This window comes from Poecilia formosa, unplaced genomic scaffold (assembly GCF_000485575.1).
Source record: "Poecilia formosa unplaced genomic scaffold, Poecilia_formosa-5.1.2 Scaffold311, whole genome shotgun sequence".
Taxonomy (NCBI): Eukaryota; Metazoa; Chordata; class Actinopteri; order Cyprinodontiformes; family Poeciliidae; genus Poecilia; species Poecilia formosa.
This window is the reverse complement of record NW_006800250.1, coordinates 403729-423197: the sequence shown is the minus strand read 5'-3', so window position 1 is coordinate 423197 and position 19469 is coordinate 403729. Positions and strand designations below refer to the sequence as shown.

General features: G+C 39.1%; 1 protein-coding gene across 6 annotated transcripts in view; it reads left to right on the top strand.

Annotated features, from left to right (window-relative positions):
- Positions 1-19469, top strand: part of ehbp1 (EH domain binding protein 1) — a 167694-nt gene that overhangs the window by 80368 nt on the left and 67857 nt on the right. For all 6 annotated transcript variants that reach the window (XM_016661104.1, XM_016661105.1, XM_016661108.1 and 3 more), the window contains 4 exons: positions 1576-1624; positions 8956-9738; positions 12980-13021; positions 13152-13298. In XM_016661104.1, the coding sequence (XP_016516590.1) occupies positions 1576-1624; positions 8956-9738; positions 12980-13021; positions 13152-13298 (1021 nt within the window). The remainder of the gene's footprint in view (positions 1-1575; positions 1625-8955; positions 9739-12979; positions 13022-13151; positions 13299-19469) is intronic.

Sequence of the window (19469 nt, the reverse complement as noted above, 5' to 3'; positions counted from 1 at the left end):
ACACACACACACACATCCACACACAAACTGAATGCTTTTTTCTCCACAAGATCCTTTATTTGGAAGCAAAAACCGACTGGTTTTTACAGGCATGATTTGTGTTTAAATCATGTTTTATCTTTGGTTTACTACGTCACACTTTCATAACATTTAACCTGTCTGCATTCTTTTTTTATTTTGTTGATACTTGTTGTTTTGTCATTTTTGGAACCTACAGATCATAAGAACTTGTTACCATTTAAAAAGTTAAAGATTTATTATTTTTTTCTAAAATGTTAACAATGTTAGAAGAACTTAAGTAAAAAATTAGAAATTTGATTGTGGAAAAGTATGGAAATTTAAAAATTGTAGGAACCCTGAATGATTTAACAACATCTGCATCAAAACTGTCTGCCACAACATGAGCCGTTTAATGGTCTAAAGGCACACCAAGGTTTTAAAGATTTTCCGTCAGAACAATTCTGTAGTAGAAAGTACTTCTAACGAGATGCCAGGAAAAGTGCTGGAGCAGCAGTGCACCGATTACATATTTCTGGCCGATCACCTGACCTGCTGGTTCCGATTTTGGCCGATACCTACTTTTTTTTTTTTATTATTTGAAAAATTGCCAAATATAGAGGATAAGTTTCCCAAAATTAAAGAAATCTGAGCTGATTTATCAGTGCATCCTTGTGCTGTAGTCACTATTTTATTAACTTCCAACATTTATAAATTCGCGATGCTGTCCCTTCCCCACCTGTTGCTGCACACTGCTGGTCAGCTGATTGATAGACAACTCCTGCACTTTTCCTCTCGCTTAAATTTACAAGAAATGTATCACCTTAGAAACGTTTCTGGTCACAAAATCTATGGAACGGTCATGATATGAAATGGCTGTGGAGAATCTGGACTTAAAATTAAAAGTTGGACAACATGTTGGTGACAATAAAAAAGGAACGCACTACAATTCTTGGCTTTTAAATCTGCCACTGCAAACAGACAGTTGAATAATAAATCCTCCTTAAAAAAATACAACTGAACTATAAACAGTAACTGTACTTAAAATAATTGTATTATAATTATAATTATATTGCATTGATAATTCTATAGTGGGCCATTTTCTTTTTATCAAGATAATTGTTTTTTTTAATATAACATAATAGACAATATTTTAAACTATTTTTAGTATGGAAGCTAAAAAAGTGACACCTATCAGTTTTATTAAAGTAGCACAGTTTAAAATAGAAAATGTGAAGGATCTGTAAAATGTCTATTTTCTTGTTTTTTTATTTGCATGTAAATCTGTTATTTGTTCTCCAACTTTCAGGCCACGCCTGGAGCACACATGAAGACAGTTTGTTAAAACTCGTCTCTGCGTACATACGTGTGCATGTCTTTATGCTCTCCAGCGAGTTACTTCCACACATTTTCCACTCCATTAGTTCTGTTGATTGCTCTGCTCTGAAATTGCACGTTACAGTTCTAATACCATTACATGCGACGCATATTTAAACTCATCTGTTCCTCCACTGAGCCGCTCTGTTTACCACTCTCTCCCCCCCCCCACACCCTCATCTCTCCCCGCTGTACTTTCAGAGACTACAAGGCTCTCAATCCTCAGGATATTAAAGAAAACAACAAAAAGGTAAGAGGCAGCCCACCGCTGGGAACCTTCTCAGCGCACACCTCCCTCCCATCCTCATCTCCGTTTGGCCTTATTTAGAGACCTGCCATTAATCCCACAATGAAGTGTGTTTGTGTCTTTACACAGTTTGAACGGTGGGTGGGTGGGGGAGGATGGCGGCAATGCAACAAGATGACAATAAAATGTGTGTAATCGTACAGATACGCTTTGGTACCAGGACGTGAAAATGACAGATTTAAAAAAAAAAAAAGAAAGACGTTTACCCCCGCTGTGGTGTGTGTGCCTGAGTCCAAAGCAGGACTTAGACACCTGGTGGAAGTGGGAGAGAATCTGAGTTAAGTGTTCCTGCTTCAGGTGTGTCGGAAGAGAAAGCATCCCTTGTTTTGTGACGATCAGAAAGGAAAATGACTAGATACATTTATGATGTTTGCGAACTAATTTAGTGTTCTGTCAAGTTGCATTAAAATATACATATATATTTTTTTACATATATTTTGAAACTATTATGTTGTGACAGCCTGGAATGTGACAAATAATCTGTGAAAACGTGGAGCACCTCTGACTTCTCCCAGTGCTAACTGGAAACAACCAATCAGAGCCCGTAGGCGGGTCTGAACGCTGTTCATCCACCTTCTTCGTCCCCCTCTTTCTCTCTGCTACGCTGCAGCTCGCGTAGCCTGTTGTGAAACCTCAGGCTAGTTAGCATAACCACCGATGATGGCGGATAAAGGGCTTTCCTGTAACAGTAAGTTGTTTTCCACCATTAGCACAATTAGCAGCACATATATGAGGTTGATTGACAGCGCTAAGACCCTCCTCCTGGTTCTGATTGGTTCTTTTTGGTTGGGAGCGGTGCATTTCTTCCTGAACAATAGCAGCTCCGGCAGGAGGTGGAAGAGATCAACCTTTTCACAGATCTGTCTGATAACATATTGTCGCGACATGGAGACAGTTTTAAAACATATTTAAAATAAAACTTTTTTGCACTGCAGCTCCAACTGTTATGCTTGATGTCTGTTTTGTCAGGTTACATGTACTTTTGTAGGAGAGTAATTAACCCCTTATTTCAAGGTATGTATTATTAGCTAAGAACTTTCCCTCTGGCAAAAAGAGACAGAAAAAGAAATGAACAGTGAGTAAAAGAAATTTGCATCCCTCTTTATAAAGCTACTAGTCTGTTGAGGAGTGATCAACAGTCAAATGTCAGAACTTCAGTATACCTGGAGTATGTTTGTCACTTCGACGTTATGTCACAATGACATGTCCTGTTGGGAAGCACTGCTAATCCACATCATTTGTTTCTGCCGCGCCCCTTAAAATCTGTCTGGCCGGATGACTAGAAAGGAAGTCAGGCAGAGAGACGTCGTCAGGGATTTTATAATTGAGATGGATGGAAGAGGTGCACTGCAAAAACAAAATCTTACCAGGTATTTCTGGTCTATTTTCTAGTGCAAATATCTTGCTACACTTGAAATAAGACAAAACTAACTTGCAACAAACTTTTTAGCAAGATACAGGAGCTTGTTTTAAGTCAATTATTTCACTTACAGCAAGATTTTTCTGCAATCTGTCAGCTTTTCAGATGCTCGTCATCTGCTACCGGTTGTAAAAATACATCGTTGCCATGGTTATGCATGGTAAGAAACGTAAAAAAAAAAAAAAATAAGAGTAAAAGCTTTCCAGGTGCAGCTTCGTCATTACATCTGCACATTTACTCTGGAGCATCTTCAGACAGCTCACCGTTTTCTCCCTTAACTCTGTGTTTGCACATTTTATTCCTTACTGGACGGTTTTGGAACGCACAGATGCACATTCCAGTTTCGTCCCCCCTTGCCACATGCCTGTATAGGCGCAGTGCACAAATGTCCCCTCTTCAGCCCCTGAGGGCTACACAGAACGATATGCGTGGGGCTCCTGCAGCTTGATTTCCTCTTCTCATACACTCTCTGGCTAAGCGATAACCTCTGGTGGCCCTGTTAGGCATGAATGCTACCCTGTTGACAATAACCACAGTGGAGAGAGAAGCAGAGAGCCAGTCCCATATCTGCTAACTGTCCTCACCTCCCTCCAGGTGCTCGAGTAGCCCTGAAGAAATTGGTTATATAGAAGTAATATGGGGGAATATGGCGTACAAGGTGATAGTCTGAGAATGGTTGCTGTACTGCAGTCGGCCTCTCTTTAAAGCTCTAAATCAACACACACCCTCCTCTGGAGCTATTGTTATTCATATCTATATATGGGCTACAACTAGTGATTACTTTAGTAATTGATTATTCTGCTGAGTCTATTCTGACTATTAATTGATTAATCAGAAAAAATCAAATCTGTGGCAAATACTCTATAACATAGCATTTCCTTAGGATTTGCTTGATCATTTGTAGAAAAGGATGCATCTGCAGCTAAATAAATACTAAATAAATGCTAAAATAAAACCTTTCTGCTTCACTTGACATCAGTACAGTGTAGGTGTGATCTGGTGATTATGTTTATATTAGCCTATTAATAATTGAATTGCAAAAGATGCAGATTTTGAACTAAGTGAAATCTGAAAGAGAGTTGATTTTTTTCAAAGTTTTTTTTTTATCTTAAATGTAAAATGTATATATTGTTTGTACAGTTTTGGCTTAATTACTACTCTGAGAGTGATCATTTGCATAAAATGGCCTTTTTGTTGAGTCTCTATGCTCCAGGTAACAGTTAATCAATTCCTGAATTAGTTGATATTTACTTTAGTGCTCGATTAATTCAATTAATCTGATTAATCGTTTTAATCTGTATATAAAAAGGAGCTTGGACTTACTGGATGTGATCCTACACCTTGGGGCTATTTAACAGAAGACTGTGTACTGTTTACCTTCTGTAGAATAATAAGGATGTTCAGTTATCAAGTGTGAAAAAATTAAATTAAAGAAATTAGGGGACAACAAAATGTACAAAAAATATTCAAGAGAAAATCAAAATGTGTGAACAGTTGGATGAAGATGGAGTCTTTTCTAATATAAATGTTACAACATAATTGTTAATGTATGGAATTTACTATACGGAGAGCAAGAATGGAAATGTATAGATAAAGCCACTATCTCTGCTTTTCATAGCTTGTTGTTGGAGCGGCCCCTCCTCCTCTCTGTCTGTCTGTGAAGAATGATTGCAGTCAGCTCAGTCTGTGCTGAATTATGACAGATAAGGACAATCAATATTTAGGGTGATTAGAAAAAAAAAAGTAAAAGCGGATATTACATCATCTAGAGCCTTTAAAACTACCCATGATGCAAAGGTTCACATGCAAATATAATTCTAATCCCCAGGTGATTACATATATTGATAGATGTTTGGTTTTTTGGAAGCTCTGATCAGTTTGAACTACTGTCTGTTTCTCGTGTGTGTGTGTAGGTGTGTGTGTGTAATGAGGCCAAGGAGAAGTAATTTGTCATGCCATCTGATAGTGTTGCACCAAGCACCAGGCTGAATCGCCCTGAGCACAACCACGAGGGGTTGGGCTGAAGGGAGGAGGCGCTGATGATTGACAACGATAGATAGCTGTCAGTCACTGAGAGCGAATGAAGGGGGAACGTCGGCCCGGGGCCTGAGCCGTTAACGTTGAATCCAGACCCGAGGCTTCATCAGGCAGACAGGAAGGAAGAACAGTAGATAATTCCCAAAATACCAGCTGAAAGTGTTTCCTCTTGATTGTCATACGAAAGATCAAACTGCTTGTTTCCTGTCTTGGTAGTGATTTTTATAGCCCGTGATTTGTTGGTCAGAAATAATTTGGTATGAGATTCTCAAGATATGATGACTTTGAGTAAGATCAAGCTGAAATTGATCTTACTCAATCAACCATATTGTATCAATGGTTGATACAATATGTAAAGTTTGAATTGAGTTCAAAAATACTTTATTACAAGGGAAAAATTTAATGTTTCTGTTACTCATATCATCCAGAGTCACGGTGGATGCTGATGCTCTGGGTAGGAAGGCTGTCCAGTTGTAGGCAGTGTTGAAACAAATCCCTCTGACTGAAGACTGTTGCTGTATGATAGTCTTGTGACTTTCATGACTTCTTACAGCTCAATATCCAGGCAGCAGTGAGAAAATTTCACAGAAACACGTCTCAGATGACATAGTTGCTGGCAAGCACTGCTAATCCACCTCATTTGTTTGGCTTCTCCTCTATGAATTTTCATTGGAGGTCGGGGATAAGATCCTTGCAGATGAGAATTATTGTAACACAGCTCCTCCAACAAGCTGCCACCATGAGCGCTGCTATGACTTAAGTTGAAGTTGTGTGCTCGGTTTGTGCAAAATTGAATCAGACTTATTCTTAGGAATTACATGAATTGAACTGATCAGAGCAAACACTCGGTGTAATATGAGACATTGCTCGATACCCCGGGTCTCTGGACATTCAATTCAATTAAAAAAACTTCAGTTGGGGAAAAAATTTAGGACAAAAAAAATATTACAATACTGGGGTTTATGCTATATGTTTGATTAGGTCAATGAGTAAAAACTAAACATGGGTGTCATAACTCTCTAAGTGTATATTTTCAGTGCAATTATCATTTCTTTTCAGTAAAAAATGACTTTTACAATGTGATGCATTAAATATTGTAAATTTGTGGTAAGGTTGCCATATGTGAGAACCCATACTGTCCTGTCTAAAGTGAATAGCAGGCCAAGAGCTCATTATTTCCTGAAACATTTCAAGCATGTTCCTGTAAAAGCTCTCACTTTGTCAATGCTTTTCTATATTCTTTCTGTCTGTCTCTTTTTAAGCTTCAGTTGTTGCTCCCTTACACAGGCTACATTTACCAGTGTGCAAACAAAGAAAGCACGCTTTCTTTGTTTGCACACTTTGCTCGTCTGAATAAGTTTTAGAAACCTAATCGGCCCAGCTATTCCTTGTACTCGTTCACACACTGTTACTGGGAAAGAGAAAGGACTTTAAAATTGCCAGGTGTAAACGTAGAGGTCTTTGCGGTGTGTGTTTGGCTCTTTCCCCCCCATCAGTTTGTTACTCTCACCAAACTCATTTGTTCAGGAAAGTGTAGATGTTCCACAGTGGTGCCTTTTCCCCTACAAATTGAAAGACATTTTTAAAAAAAATGAGGAAGAATGCAATTAAATACATATTAAGAATTAGTTTTTAGTTTAATTTAGAATTTTTCTTTCTACATTTTTGCCCCCAGTTTTTTTGATATAGAAAATCTGCATCCTACGTAAGTACAGAGTAGGATTAGGTATTCTGAATACAACCTGTTTTCATGCACATCATAACTAAAGTGTAGGTTCCCAGAGTACTCTGTCTCATAAGTTGCTCAGCTGCTTTCAGCCTCTGATTTGCTCTGGTGAAGCAAGTGTAAGCTGGAATTATGAGCTCTGGATCTGAGTGTACATGTTACACTCAGCAGCTTCCATGTTTATCAGACTCTTATTTTGAATTAGGAAGGGAAGCAGTTCCTGAGTTGCCCTCGTGTGTTGACTGACCTACAACATTTGGTATGAGAAGCATTGAAATCCCCACCACAGTTACCATCATTGGGGAAAGAGATGATGATGGAGAGATAGAAAAAATATTTTAAAAAATTGTAAGTACTGTACGTGCACAATGATCGGCTAACCATTAATGATGTAAAGGTCTGCTGCTGAGCTTCCCATTTGTCCTCAACTTAAAAGCTACCCTGTAGTTTTTCAATCTGGACTGCAGTTAATTTTTTTTTTTTTTTTTCTAGTTGTGGCCACTGCTAACAAAAACGTTATAAGCGCTAACCCTAAAGCAATAATCATAAATAGTTCCTGTAATGCTAAAGCGCTACACCAACCTCATATGTAGTAGAAGCTCATGCAATTCAAATTATATCTGCCCTTAAGACTACAACTTTCGAGCAGCAATTTCATGTTGTCAGTATAATATACATGTTCTGTAATGTCAGCTATTGTATTCATGTTTATTTCTTGTTTTCTTGTTCACTTATTTTGTTCTTGCAAGTTTCTTGTTTGAGTTATTTGGAGAAAAAGCGCGAGAACGTGAGAAGAGGAAGCAGAACTGCTGTGTAAGCACTCTTCACCCACTTCAAAATAAGGGCACGAAGATGAACTTGAAAATTCTAAACTGTCCACAATCAAAACTTTAACACAAATGTTGAATTTTATTCAACATTCAAGTAAATTAGAGCTTTAGAAATGCAACCAGGAAAAATTAATTTAGATAAAGCTATGTGTGGTAAACATTTTTTAAGCAAAAGCGCTAAACGGAAGAAATTAGCGGAAGTGTGCCCACCACTAATTTTTACTTCGAAATTCATAGACTGGTGAAAGCTAAACTGGATCATTTTAGATGGAACAAAGCTGTTTTGGTTTTTGTGCGTCAGCATTTGTCTCTAAACTGTGTTTTACTCTTTTTAGACAACCTGCAGGTGTAAGTAATGAATGCAAAGCAAAGGCTTAATAAAAAGTCATACATGCTTAATAATGCACTCTTCTGGATTAAGAAAGGTACAAAAAAAGTGTTTGCAGGAAAAGAGGAGAATTTAAAGCAGAACAGGGCTGAGAAAGGTTAAGGAGGCTCCTCTAGATGCATCTCAGGAGGTCAAAAGAAGAGGAGTCTCCAGAGTGGGAGAGTCTGGGAGAAACGGAGCAATTGATGGAGTCTGGAGGTCCACAGAAGCAGTAAAACAAACGTGCCCCGCAACAGGTTGGAATTAGATCAACACTATCAAGCAGACCAGATACAAGCCGTGATACCTGGGAGAGATGGATGGGGAGGCCATGTGTGCGTGCAGGAACTGGGGGTGGCATGTGTGCGCGCTGCTGTTAATCTATTTATTTACCTGTCATTGGCAGCGATAATGGTTTTCATCCCCTCTCTCTGTGTCTCAGTCTATCTTGTGATGGGGGATTGGTTTTCGTCTGTCGCTTGATAATCACACCTGTATTTTCTCATCAGCGTCTAATCAGACCAATTACACGCGTGACGGAGAGCATGGGCACGTTGATGTAGGCGAGCGATAAAGACGCACTTCGGCACACGCGCGTGTGTGTGTACACACAAACACACACTTTAGGATTAGGCGCTCTGTCTTGGGATATCTGCGTCTCTTATCAGGGACAGCCAACCCTGACATGACCTGTCAGGACTCATGGCAGCGGTGTCTCTCACTCCCAAACACACATGAACATATAGAGTGCACACTTACATTCTGTGTACCAAGTATACAAAAAAAACCAGACTCCATCATAGTCCTTTCTGTGTCGCTTAATTGTTGCTGTGGAGAATAAATAGTTCTTTTTAATGCTGTTTTTTAATGTTGTTTTCTTGTTTTTTATTGTAGGCATACGATGGCTTTGCGAGTCTGGGGATTTCTCGTCTCCTGGAGCCATCCGACATGGTGCTCCTTGCGATTCCCGACAAGCTCACGGTGATGACCTACCTGTACCAGATAAGGGCCCATTTTTCTGGTGAGGAGCTCAACGTGGTGCAGATAGAAGCCAACAGCAGCCGCAGCACCTACAAAGTGGGCGACTTTGAGACAGACACCAATGCCTCCATAGACCAGGACAAGTTCTACGCTGAACTGAACGACGTGCAACACCACCAGGTCAACGTCGAGCCCCTTTCATCTACGGCTGGCGTTCCCACTGAATCCAACGGCGCCGAGGCCGCCGAAGAGGAGACAACAGAGCAACAAGTTGGAGTAGACCCAACCGGCTACCCAGCAGCAGGGTCCTTACAATCGTCACCGCCGGTCCCGTTGCCGCGCACAGCGTTGGCTGCAACGGCTACAAACTCTGCCTGCGTGGCCCTGCCAGTGTCTGAGGATAGAGGCGGTCTTCTCAAAGCCAACACTTTAGATCTTTGTGAGTTACCGCAAAGAGCGGAGAGAGAGCTGGAGAAGGAAACACTACGTAAGAAGGAGGTGCTAGAGGATAGAGGAGAGAGAAGTACCGAACCATCGTCCCCTACAAGGAGAGGAAACTCTTTATCACACTTCTCCTATAACAGGGACGCGGACCTCATTAAAAAGAAAAGGGCCAGTCTGCGTCACTCAGATTCAGAGCCAGCTTCAAACATCAAATCCTCCCCAACCAACCACACAGATATCCCCATCAAACAGGTAAAGCCACCTAGTCACAGTATTTGACTTGGCGTTTTGCACTCTTGCATTGCAATGCTGCTTTCCACATGCCTTAAACTTGTTTCACCACAATTTGTCACATTACAGCGGCAAACTGCAATATATTTTATTGGTTTTATGTCTGATTTGCCGGCACAGAGTGGTGCAAAATTGTATTGTTGAAAGAAAATGAACTTATTTACAGCGAGGCATGCATTTACAGTCATCCTTCCTTCACTCCTGAAACCCCTAAATAACACAAAAAGAGTTCAGAGGTCTATGGTAACTCTGTAGACGCTGCAGAGACCAACACTGCAAAAACACAAAAATCTTAAAAAAACCAGACCAAGTATTTTTGGTCTGGTTTCTAGTTCAAATATCTCTGACACTTGAAATACAACAAAACTAACTTAAAAGTAACCTTTTAACAACATATAGGTATGGCTTGTTTTAAGTCTGTAATTCCTTAATATTGAGGAAAAAGTACTGGATCCAATCTTGTAACAAGACTTTTTTACCATGTTGTAAATGAAATAATCTGCCAGTATTTTGCATCAATATTAAGGAATTATTTGCTTCAAACAAGCTCCTGTATTGATGAAAAGTTACTTGATAGTTAGTTTTGTCTTATTTCAAGTACACAAAGGCATTTGCACAAGAGGCTAGACCAAAAATACTTGGCAAGGTTTTGTGTTTTTGCAGTGAACAGCTCAGGTATCTATTATCTGGACAACCGTTACTCATGCACACCTCAAATCTGGCCTTGTCGGTGACAAGGAAGTTGTTGTTGGCCATAAGAAGTCCTCCGGCAGGAGAACAACCTTAAACATAAAGCCAGATGTACAGTGGTACGGGTTCATTGAAAACCTGCTTCTGCTGGGATGGTTTCAACCTAAAACTCCACTAAGAATGGGTAAAAGTGTTTCTTGTTTGAGACATACCTCCCAAAGACTGGGTGGTGTAATCGCAGTAAAAGGTTGCTCTTTGAGATTGATGCAGTGGGGTTAAATACAAATAAATACCACAATAGATGTTTGAATTTTTGTCTCACTGCCCAGTCTTGCACTGTTTTGTATTGATCTATCAGATAGAGTCCCAATGATTTCTCACATGATTTGTAGTTGTAGCTTTAAGGTATCTGATTCAGTAAACCTCAAAACGAATGCATAAATTCTGTACCTTAACCTCAGGACCAGTCTGTGTTTCATAAACTCATTCTTGCTACTTAAGTCAGGCATTAAGATTCCAACAGCGTTTACCTGCAGGTACCTGTCTGGGCCCTAAATGGATTGCTCATGTTTTTATCCTTGCACCCAGGCTTTGATTGAAACTTTCTCGGCGCCGTCAGTCATAAGACAGAGGATTCGTACAACATTCATTTCCTCCCGGCGCTCGCTAAGCTTCAAATCCGTCCAACATTGTTGATACAAACGCAGAGATGACCGTGCCGAAAAATTCTCTTCCATTCTCCATTAGATGTCGTTGTCACTTGTCTTGCTGCCAAGAACCCTGACCAGACGCATCGGGACCCTTAACATGTGGCGACTACCGAACGCGCCCAACAGAACCCCGCTCCCCCTCCTTTGCTTTGACATTTCATTATATTTTTCATTATATTTCCCATCCCTGCAGTTGATGACAGTTTGTGCCGTGACCGCTCAGGCGTGGCGATGCTTTGCACGGAGCAGACATCATCTCGTCTTACACTCTGACACACACCTGTACGCATGTGTGCACCCGCTTGCACAAACCAACTGCGCTCGGTGCAGGCCTGCATTGGTTAACCTCAGATTACTGCTGCTTGTTTACAACCTAAAAGGTCACGGGGGCTGGAAGAGGGGGCTGCGGGGAGAGTTTTTTATTTATTTACTTTTTTTTTTTTTTTGATGTGCTGTTATCAACTTAATGAGATGCCTCATCACCTTTATCCAAGTTTAATTGAAATTCTTAAACATTATCACTTTGCAGTGAAAAAAATCCCTGCTTGATGGCTGTTCTGTCAAAACCCTTTAAGATCATGTTTTTATTTTATTTTTTTATTTTTTGATCTTTTAAAACTTATTGTACTTTCTAGGTTTGCACCAATAAATCAGCACCAGTTTCTTTCATTCAGCCTCGAGCTGGTCAATAAATCAATAATATATATTACAATAGACACGTGATCGATATCAATAGGTAAAATGTCTGATAAAATAAACAATATATAGAATAGTCAGTGAACCGATCCAAGACCGTACAGGACTCTGGGGATGTAGGCAGAGAAAAGGCTTTAGCCTCTCCACCTCTCGCAGCCAGCTAAACAAGGTCGGTGGCATCTACTAACTTACTCACTCTTTGGTCACCTAGCAACAACTTGTCAAATAACTTACAGTTATCTTTTAAGTAACTTTCACATCAGGAGAGTCAGGTTTCTCCTCTGTGCCTCATAGCTGCTTAAAAAAAATATTTCACTTGGAGTGAAAATTGAGAATAAAACAAGGAAAGGTTATGCCACCAGTGTGGAAAATACTTCAGATATTTCAAACAAAAAACTAATCAGTGATTATCAGCATCGACTGACTTGAAGTGTTTATATCATGTTTTGTTTTTCGGCTACATCGTCCAGCTCAATATCGGCCAACACTTGTTTGCGAAACCGACCTTACCCACCAACCTTATCTATCAGCCAAGGTCATTTAGTCATATTTAGCCAGTTTTCAGACCAAAACTTGGTATCAGCCAAAATCTGAATCAGCAGGTCAGACTTTTTAAAGTTTGTCGATTGGCCAAAAAAATTGCAATAGGTGAACCCCTATTTATTTCCACATGCCTCATGAAGTCTATATGAGGCGTGGAATGTCTTGACAAAAAAGCCACAGTAGTTTATTCCAGCAGGGAAACTCATAGAAGACCTGAGAAGTGACTAATAATTGAAAACGCAGGATATTTTTTATACTTGTGGTCATTAGAATATTAAGTTTTTTTCTTAAAGAAAATAAATCTTTAAGCTCCGGGTGCACCAATAAATCCGTTGCCAAATTAGCAACTTTACTGATGCATTTAACAACTTTTCAAAAAAAAAAAAAAAAAAAAAGAAATATCAGGATCAGTCAGTCGGCTGATTGGGTTTTTTTACTTTCTGCTATAGACAAATAGAAGATAAGACTTTGTCTGTGCTGCTGGTTTGAAATAAGTGAGCATGAATCTTAAAAGCAGAACTTTATAGGCTCTTGCATTTATGTTGCATTTTTCTTTTTCAAAGGAGCCGTCACCTGCATCTGTATCAAGTCCTCCAGCTGAGAAGGTGGGTCAAATGTTTTTGATCAGACTGCAAAACTAAATATAAAACACTTGTTTAAAACATTTGAAACAAAGCAAAACACAACTAATTTCAGCTTTTGAATTAGTTACTCATGGTTTGTACTTGCTTGTAGAAAGTACTTTCTCGTCAAGAGGAGTTGAAAGAGAGAGCCAGGCTCCTGCTGGAGCAGGCCCGCAGAGACGCCGCCTTGAAGGCTGGAAACAAGAACGTCCCCAACTCAGCTGTCGCAGCACCAAACAGGACTTCAGGCATCTCTGATGTAAGTTATTGCCGCAGTAAAGCAACGGTTCTCATGTTGGCTCTAAGTCAGACTAACTTGTCTTTGTGCTGTCCTCAAGTAAAGGAAACTTTAGGAATGTTGTGGTGTCTGTGAGAAGTATGAGGGACCAAAAGTGCCACAATCTAACAAATAATTCCTTATGTTAATAATTAGACATTTGATTTGGGATGTGCAGTGATCTTATCTTTTGTTGTTGTTGTTGGTTTGGTAGGGGGAAATACTGTGACGAGAACTGTGATTTATTTAGATTTTAAACTATTAATGATGATGATGTTTGCAACCTCAAAGCTGACCAGAAACTGGCTAGTTTTGCAGTTGAAACAGTTTTTCCACTTTTGGCTCCATGAACACATCCGTAACTATAAGAAATATCAAATATCTGATTGAATGTTGCTTTTATGTGCAGTTTAACTCTGTAGTTGTACAGCTTAAAACAACTGGTGTACTGAAAGTTACACATAACAGACAGGTTTTTGATTTTTGAACAGTATTTGTGTTTGTGAGACTCCGACTGTAAGACTGTAAGACATTAATCACCAGAAACATTTGATAAATGCTTAAATACTTTTTTACCTTGAAGTTTATTGTAACACCAATAACTTTTTCATAAAAGTTGGGTGCATTTGATTTTATTTTTCAAGAAACTAGAAGTCTATATCCAAATGTAGAAGCAAAATCAATCCTGCATTTGAAGCGATGCTTAAATACTTTCATATTTGTTTTTGTTAAAGTTTATGTTAACACACCTGAAAACAAGTGAGTGAACATGTGCAAAAGGGTTGTTTTGACCATGTTATTTCATTTTTTTAATGGGGGTTTTGTTCTAAACTTTTATATTTACATTTTTACTGGAATGTTTAATCCGATTCATCCATTATTTTTGGAAATAAGCGAATAAGTTTATAAAGACGCTTTTTTTTTAAATTTGTGATGCTCAACTAGTTTTGTCACACCAACCTTTGCTTTATTTTCTTTTGACTTTCTTTTACATCAATGTTCAGGACAAGCGAACTGTACATCCACCAGTCTCTTGAACTCCACTATTCCCTATTTGCTGCTCGCTACGCTTCCAACATGTCGGAAAATCCAGTATAAACTGTCTCGTCCTCTGGCAGACCACTTTCTGAACAAGCTTTTAGAAAGGGGGACGACTTCTCCCTCATTACCTTCAGCTGAGATTTTCTCATGGGCGGCTGAGCGGCGCAACCTGAACGCGTCAGCAAGGAAGAAACTCCAATGTGGATGGACTTCTTCGTTGTCTCCTCTCTCTCTCTCTCTCTCTCTCTCTCTCTCTCTCTCTCTCTCTCTTTCTCTCTCTGGAAACACAACTCTGTCTCCACAGAGTCTGTCTTTGGTCATTTTTGACAATTTATATGACTAACTAAATTTTCTGCCCGCCTTCACTTTTTCCTTAGTGTGCCGAGCAAAAGCAGTCCGCAGACAGCTGTCAGCAGAAGTACATTCACGGTTAAAAAACGGGGGGCGCTGGGAGGAGTGAAGAATCGCTGTACTGAAGCTAACTAGACTAGAAACGCAGCGATTGAAATTGCCGACTCTGAACTGAGCACGCTTCACTGAACATAATATACTGAGAGGAAGGGGCATGCTGATGAACCAGGAGTTACCCTGGGAAAGCACCGTGGTCCAATCTTCTGTCACGTTTCCAAATATTTCAGTAAAAAAAAAAAAAAATGCAAAGGAGTTTAAAAAAAAATAAAGTGACAAGGGATTTGAGGGTAAAATGAAATAAATACCTTTTGGTAATGAAATATCTAAAAGGCAACAGCCGCTTGGCCTCTGCTTTTGCCGCTGGAATCCTTAAAGAGAAATATGCCCTTGAATTAGATGTTTTTCAGAAGTGCGCATGTAAGCGTGCGTTTGTGTGTACGCTCATAGATTGTGTGTGTGTTTATGTGTGTGCTGGTGTTTGCTTGCCGGCCACAGGAATAACCATTCTGGAATAATCTGAGGAAATAAGTGAGGACCTTCTTAGGACTGGTGCTGGTTGAAAGTCTTTGGAGGAAAAAGAGCAAATTAAAAGAGGTCTTCAAAGCTTTTGCGGCACCAGTGCATTTCCTCGGTGACAAAAAAAAAAAAGGAAAGGTCCTCTTCGGTCCCTTGTTTTGTGGCAAGATATTTGACTTTAGTCAGATTAGCTCCTTAAAGTGGCCAGGCTGATTTCCTGACTCATTTCCAAGGACAATTGGCTAATATCCCCCTCACTACGCATAAGGGAAGGAATCAAAAGAGGAGGGGGGAAGGGCGATATTGAATTGTTTACACTTTTTTTAATAGAAAACATTGATCAAAGGAATACGCCTGGCCTCGGGGCCAATGTGCTGATAATTGTTAGTGATTCAGATTAGATTACTTGATGTCTTGTTTTGATTAGCATGAGTGTGTGTGTGTGTGTGTGTGTGTGTGTGTGTGTGTGTGTGTGTGTGTGTCATCGTTATCAGCTGGAGAGGCAAAAGCCTTTCCCATTTACCTCTCCATCTGGCTAAGTAGGTGCTTTGTGGTTTAGCATGCATAAGGTATAATTTAATTCAATTAAAGCAGGACTCCTTCTTTGAGGGAAGTGACTAATGTGGGATAAAGGAAGGGGTCCTTGTGTTAGCTGTTTTATTGGTGCTGCTTTCAAAGTAAAATTTAGAAATTAGTCTGATTGCACGTTTATTAATATATTAGCAGTCTTCATCTCTTACTCAGAGCCTCACTTTTATAGAGTTTTTAAGGTTTTGCTTAAAAAAGAAATCTATTATGAATGCTTCCTGTGTCCTTATGATTGCATTACATAAACCCACAGAGACAGGCCTCACTTAATTGATCTGATCTCAAAGCTTCTTAACGTTTTAGAAAAGCCTTTTACGGCACTCATCAAACAGGTAAATATGGGATAATGTCTCAGATCTGCGTCAACCTCCAGTACAACCACCACAACCTTCAAGGTGTTTTATTAAACGTAAAGCAACGTGTAATTACAACCAAAGAACACAGCAGGCAAGTCAGGAATGGAGACCTGAATTTTAAAGAGGGGCTATTTTTAAAAAATTATGTACCAAGCAGAATACATCTTACTGTTCAATCCATTGTCCAATGGATGAATAATAATAATTTGGTCGTACTGTGTCGTACAAACCGATTTTACTCGTCAACATTAACATGCCGGAAGGGAAACATCTGCCCAGTGTCAGTCTGTAGATGAACAACACTAATACCATAAAATACTGCACATGTACTTGGGGTAAAAGGTTCTACAAAATATTGACCTACTTTCTCCCCACAAATATGTAAATCTTTTTGTTAATCTGTTGCATACAACCTCGATAAATACAATTAGCTTGAGGTTGTACTGCTTCACAGTGTGAGTGCTTTTACGAGACTCCTTGTTAAATCAAATTCATCTGTTTTTTTTATTTTTTTATTTTTTATCAGTGCCGTGTATCCACACATCCACGACCATTGTGAAGGGATGTTTCATGCTTTTGCAGATGTGTGAGTCTGTGTAGTTCTCCTGACCTATGCTCTCCCTCCTGCCATCCTTAATTGTAGCCCACAGTGACTGCTTCTTTCATCTAAGGTCACAGGTTTGGGTTTCTCTCTCTCTCTCTCTGCCTGTCTGCTCGGTTACTTTCTCTCATTCTCTCCCTCTTTCATGTCTGTTTTTGATTTTTCATGCAGTGTCTTTTTGTTCTAATCACTTAAATTGTTCTCAATGTTTTTTTTCCCCCCCAAATCAGCCTTTTTCTGTTAGTTGCTTTTTGCTACTTTGTTCTTCGCCTTGTTGACCTTTTAAGGACATGTACCTACCGTCTAACTTTTATTCAATCAGTGGCCCTTACAACACATCACTAGTGAATGATATGAATGTCTTCAAAGATTGTAACCGGAGTTGTACCAATCCGATATTAATATCTGTATCGGTCCCAATATTTAAAAAACGTGTAGATCAGGTATCTATGGCAAGGTGCCTGATTCATAAGGGCAGATCTATTCAGTCAATTCTATGCTTTGTGCGATATTGTGTTTTATTTATTTTACATTATATTTAGAATCTCTAATTGCATTTCTAAACCATTTGAAGGAGAGCTTGTCACAGTTTATTTTTACATGCTTGACCAATGTAGCTGGTTTCAGTTTCTTTATTATTTATATTACATTTGCTGTTCTACTCCTAATCACATTTTTTTTTTTTTTAAATGAAATGAAATGAAATTTTATTCGAACATGATACAAATATAAAAATAAAATAGTGCACAGTAACAAGAAGTGCATAAGAAAGAAGAGAAAATACAGATTTTTTTGTTTCAGTTAACATATCATGCTCAAAATGGGGTAGGAAGAAGTGAGAACTTATAAACTCCTACCCCCTAAACACTTGAAACTTTAGAGTCCTACTGTCATTAAAAAAATCAAAATCAAAGTGGCAGTCAGAAGTAACAGTTACTAATATTTACCTATACATTTTCCCATTTTATGCTGGTTTGTCTTTCTAAACCCTTACACCATTGACTGAACAACATTAAGTTATGTTGTTTTTACATGTTGGACCAAGATTGTCAAGCTATTTAAGTATATTTAAGTATGCTGTACTGGTGCCAAGTTATTGATAAATTTGTGATTCAACATATTTATGTTTAAAAAATGAAACTTTTTAAGTCAGTTCAGCTGTTTTTCTGTCGGCGTTGGCCAATGCTAAGCCTCCAATATTGGTAATGGAAGTGAAAATAGTGGATCGGTGCATGAATTTATTCTTCTTATTCTAAATACCATTTTTTTGTGTTGCTCTTTAGTCTTCCCCACTGTTCTAATTTTAATAGAGAAGTTGGTGTGTGTCTGCGTCTATTCGCTCCAGGTCTTCTCATCCATTAGCAGATGAGAACAGTAATTTCACAGCGGCCTGGCCAGGCTAATTATCAGGATCCACACTAGGTTTGGGATGAACGTGTGCCCGTGAACCGCACTGTGTGTAATTCTTTGCAAAAAAAAAAAAAAAACCTAACTGTAAAGAGATGAGGTGTGTGTGTTTTGTGCAAATATCTAGCACCTGTGGCCTTTTTAAAAAGTGTATGCGCTTGCTTAAGGAGTGCACACACATGCCTTGGTGTTTTCCAGGTAAGAGAGTTCCCCTGCTCACTGACTCGTTGTGATTCCTATAATTGGGTCCCGTTTGATTTTTGCCGACCAGCGCCCCAGCCGCCTCCCCCCGTCCTCATCAGTGGAGCAGGCTCCTGGGTCTCTGCTGTTTCGACCTGTAGGTGTTGTCATCTGCTGTCTGCACTTTAGTTTTTCTTTCTTTTCATTTTAATTCTTAGATTTTGTACGGGACGTATTCTGTTTCAGTGTAAGAAAACATAACATATGTTTTCTTCTTTTCCTTTTCTTGTCAGAGGCTGTTCAGATTGCTTGTTTTCTGGTTGTTTACACTTTAGGTGGAGAAACTGCATTCAGCTTCTGTGCACCACAAATCTGGAACAAACTTCCAGAAAACTGCTAAACAGCTGAAACACTGTTTTCTTTAAATAGAGGCCAAAAACACACCTGTTTAGAGTTGCTTTCAACTCACAATCACTTGGACATTGACCAACGTATTTGATGTGTATGGATATTTTGGAAGATGGCACTCAACAAAATGTAATGTTTGGTAGTGGTTTCAGAATTGGTAACTTTATAATGTTTTCATGACATGTTTTTATATTTTTATGACGTAAAGCTCTTTGAACTGCCTTGTTGCTGAAATGTGCTATAGAAATAAACTTGGTTGATTTATTGACAGAGTGTAAAACAACTTAAAGAATTCACTAATTGGCAGCTGTGCAAACATATTAAAGAGTGTGATATACTCTGTACAAGTCTCAACAACAATAAAATAATTTATAACAGTTCCATTTGCCCTTTCTGCTCGTCAGTCATGCCATTAAAAGGCAAGAAGTGAGGTGCTGTCTTTACACAACGTACAGAACAAAATGGTGCTGCTTTTTAAAATTCTGACATGGCTTTGTGGACTCTGCTCCTTCATCCACACTTTGTTCTTTGTTTCTCCTCTTGTCCTTTCCCTTTTTTTTTACTTTCTCCCTGCAGTAATAGTTTCCCTCCAGGCCTTGTTTGAATGTGCCTGCCACTCCTTTATTCTCTCTGTTCTCCATTTTT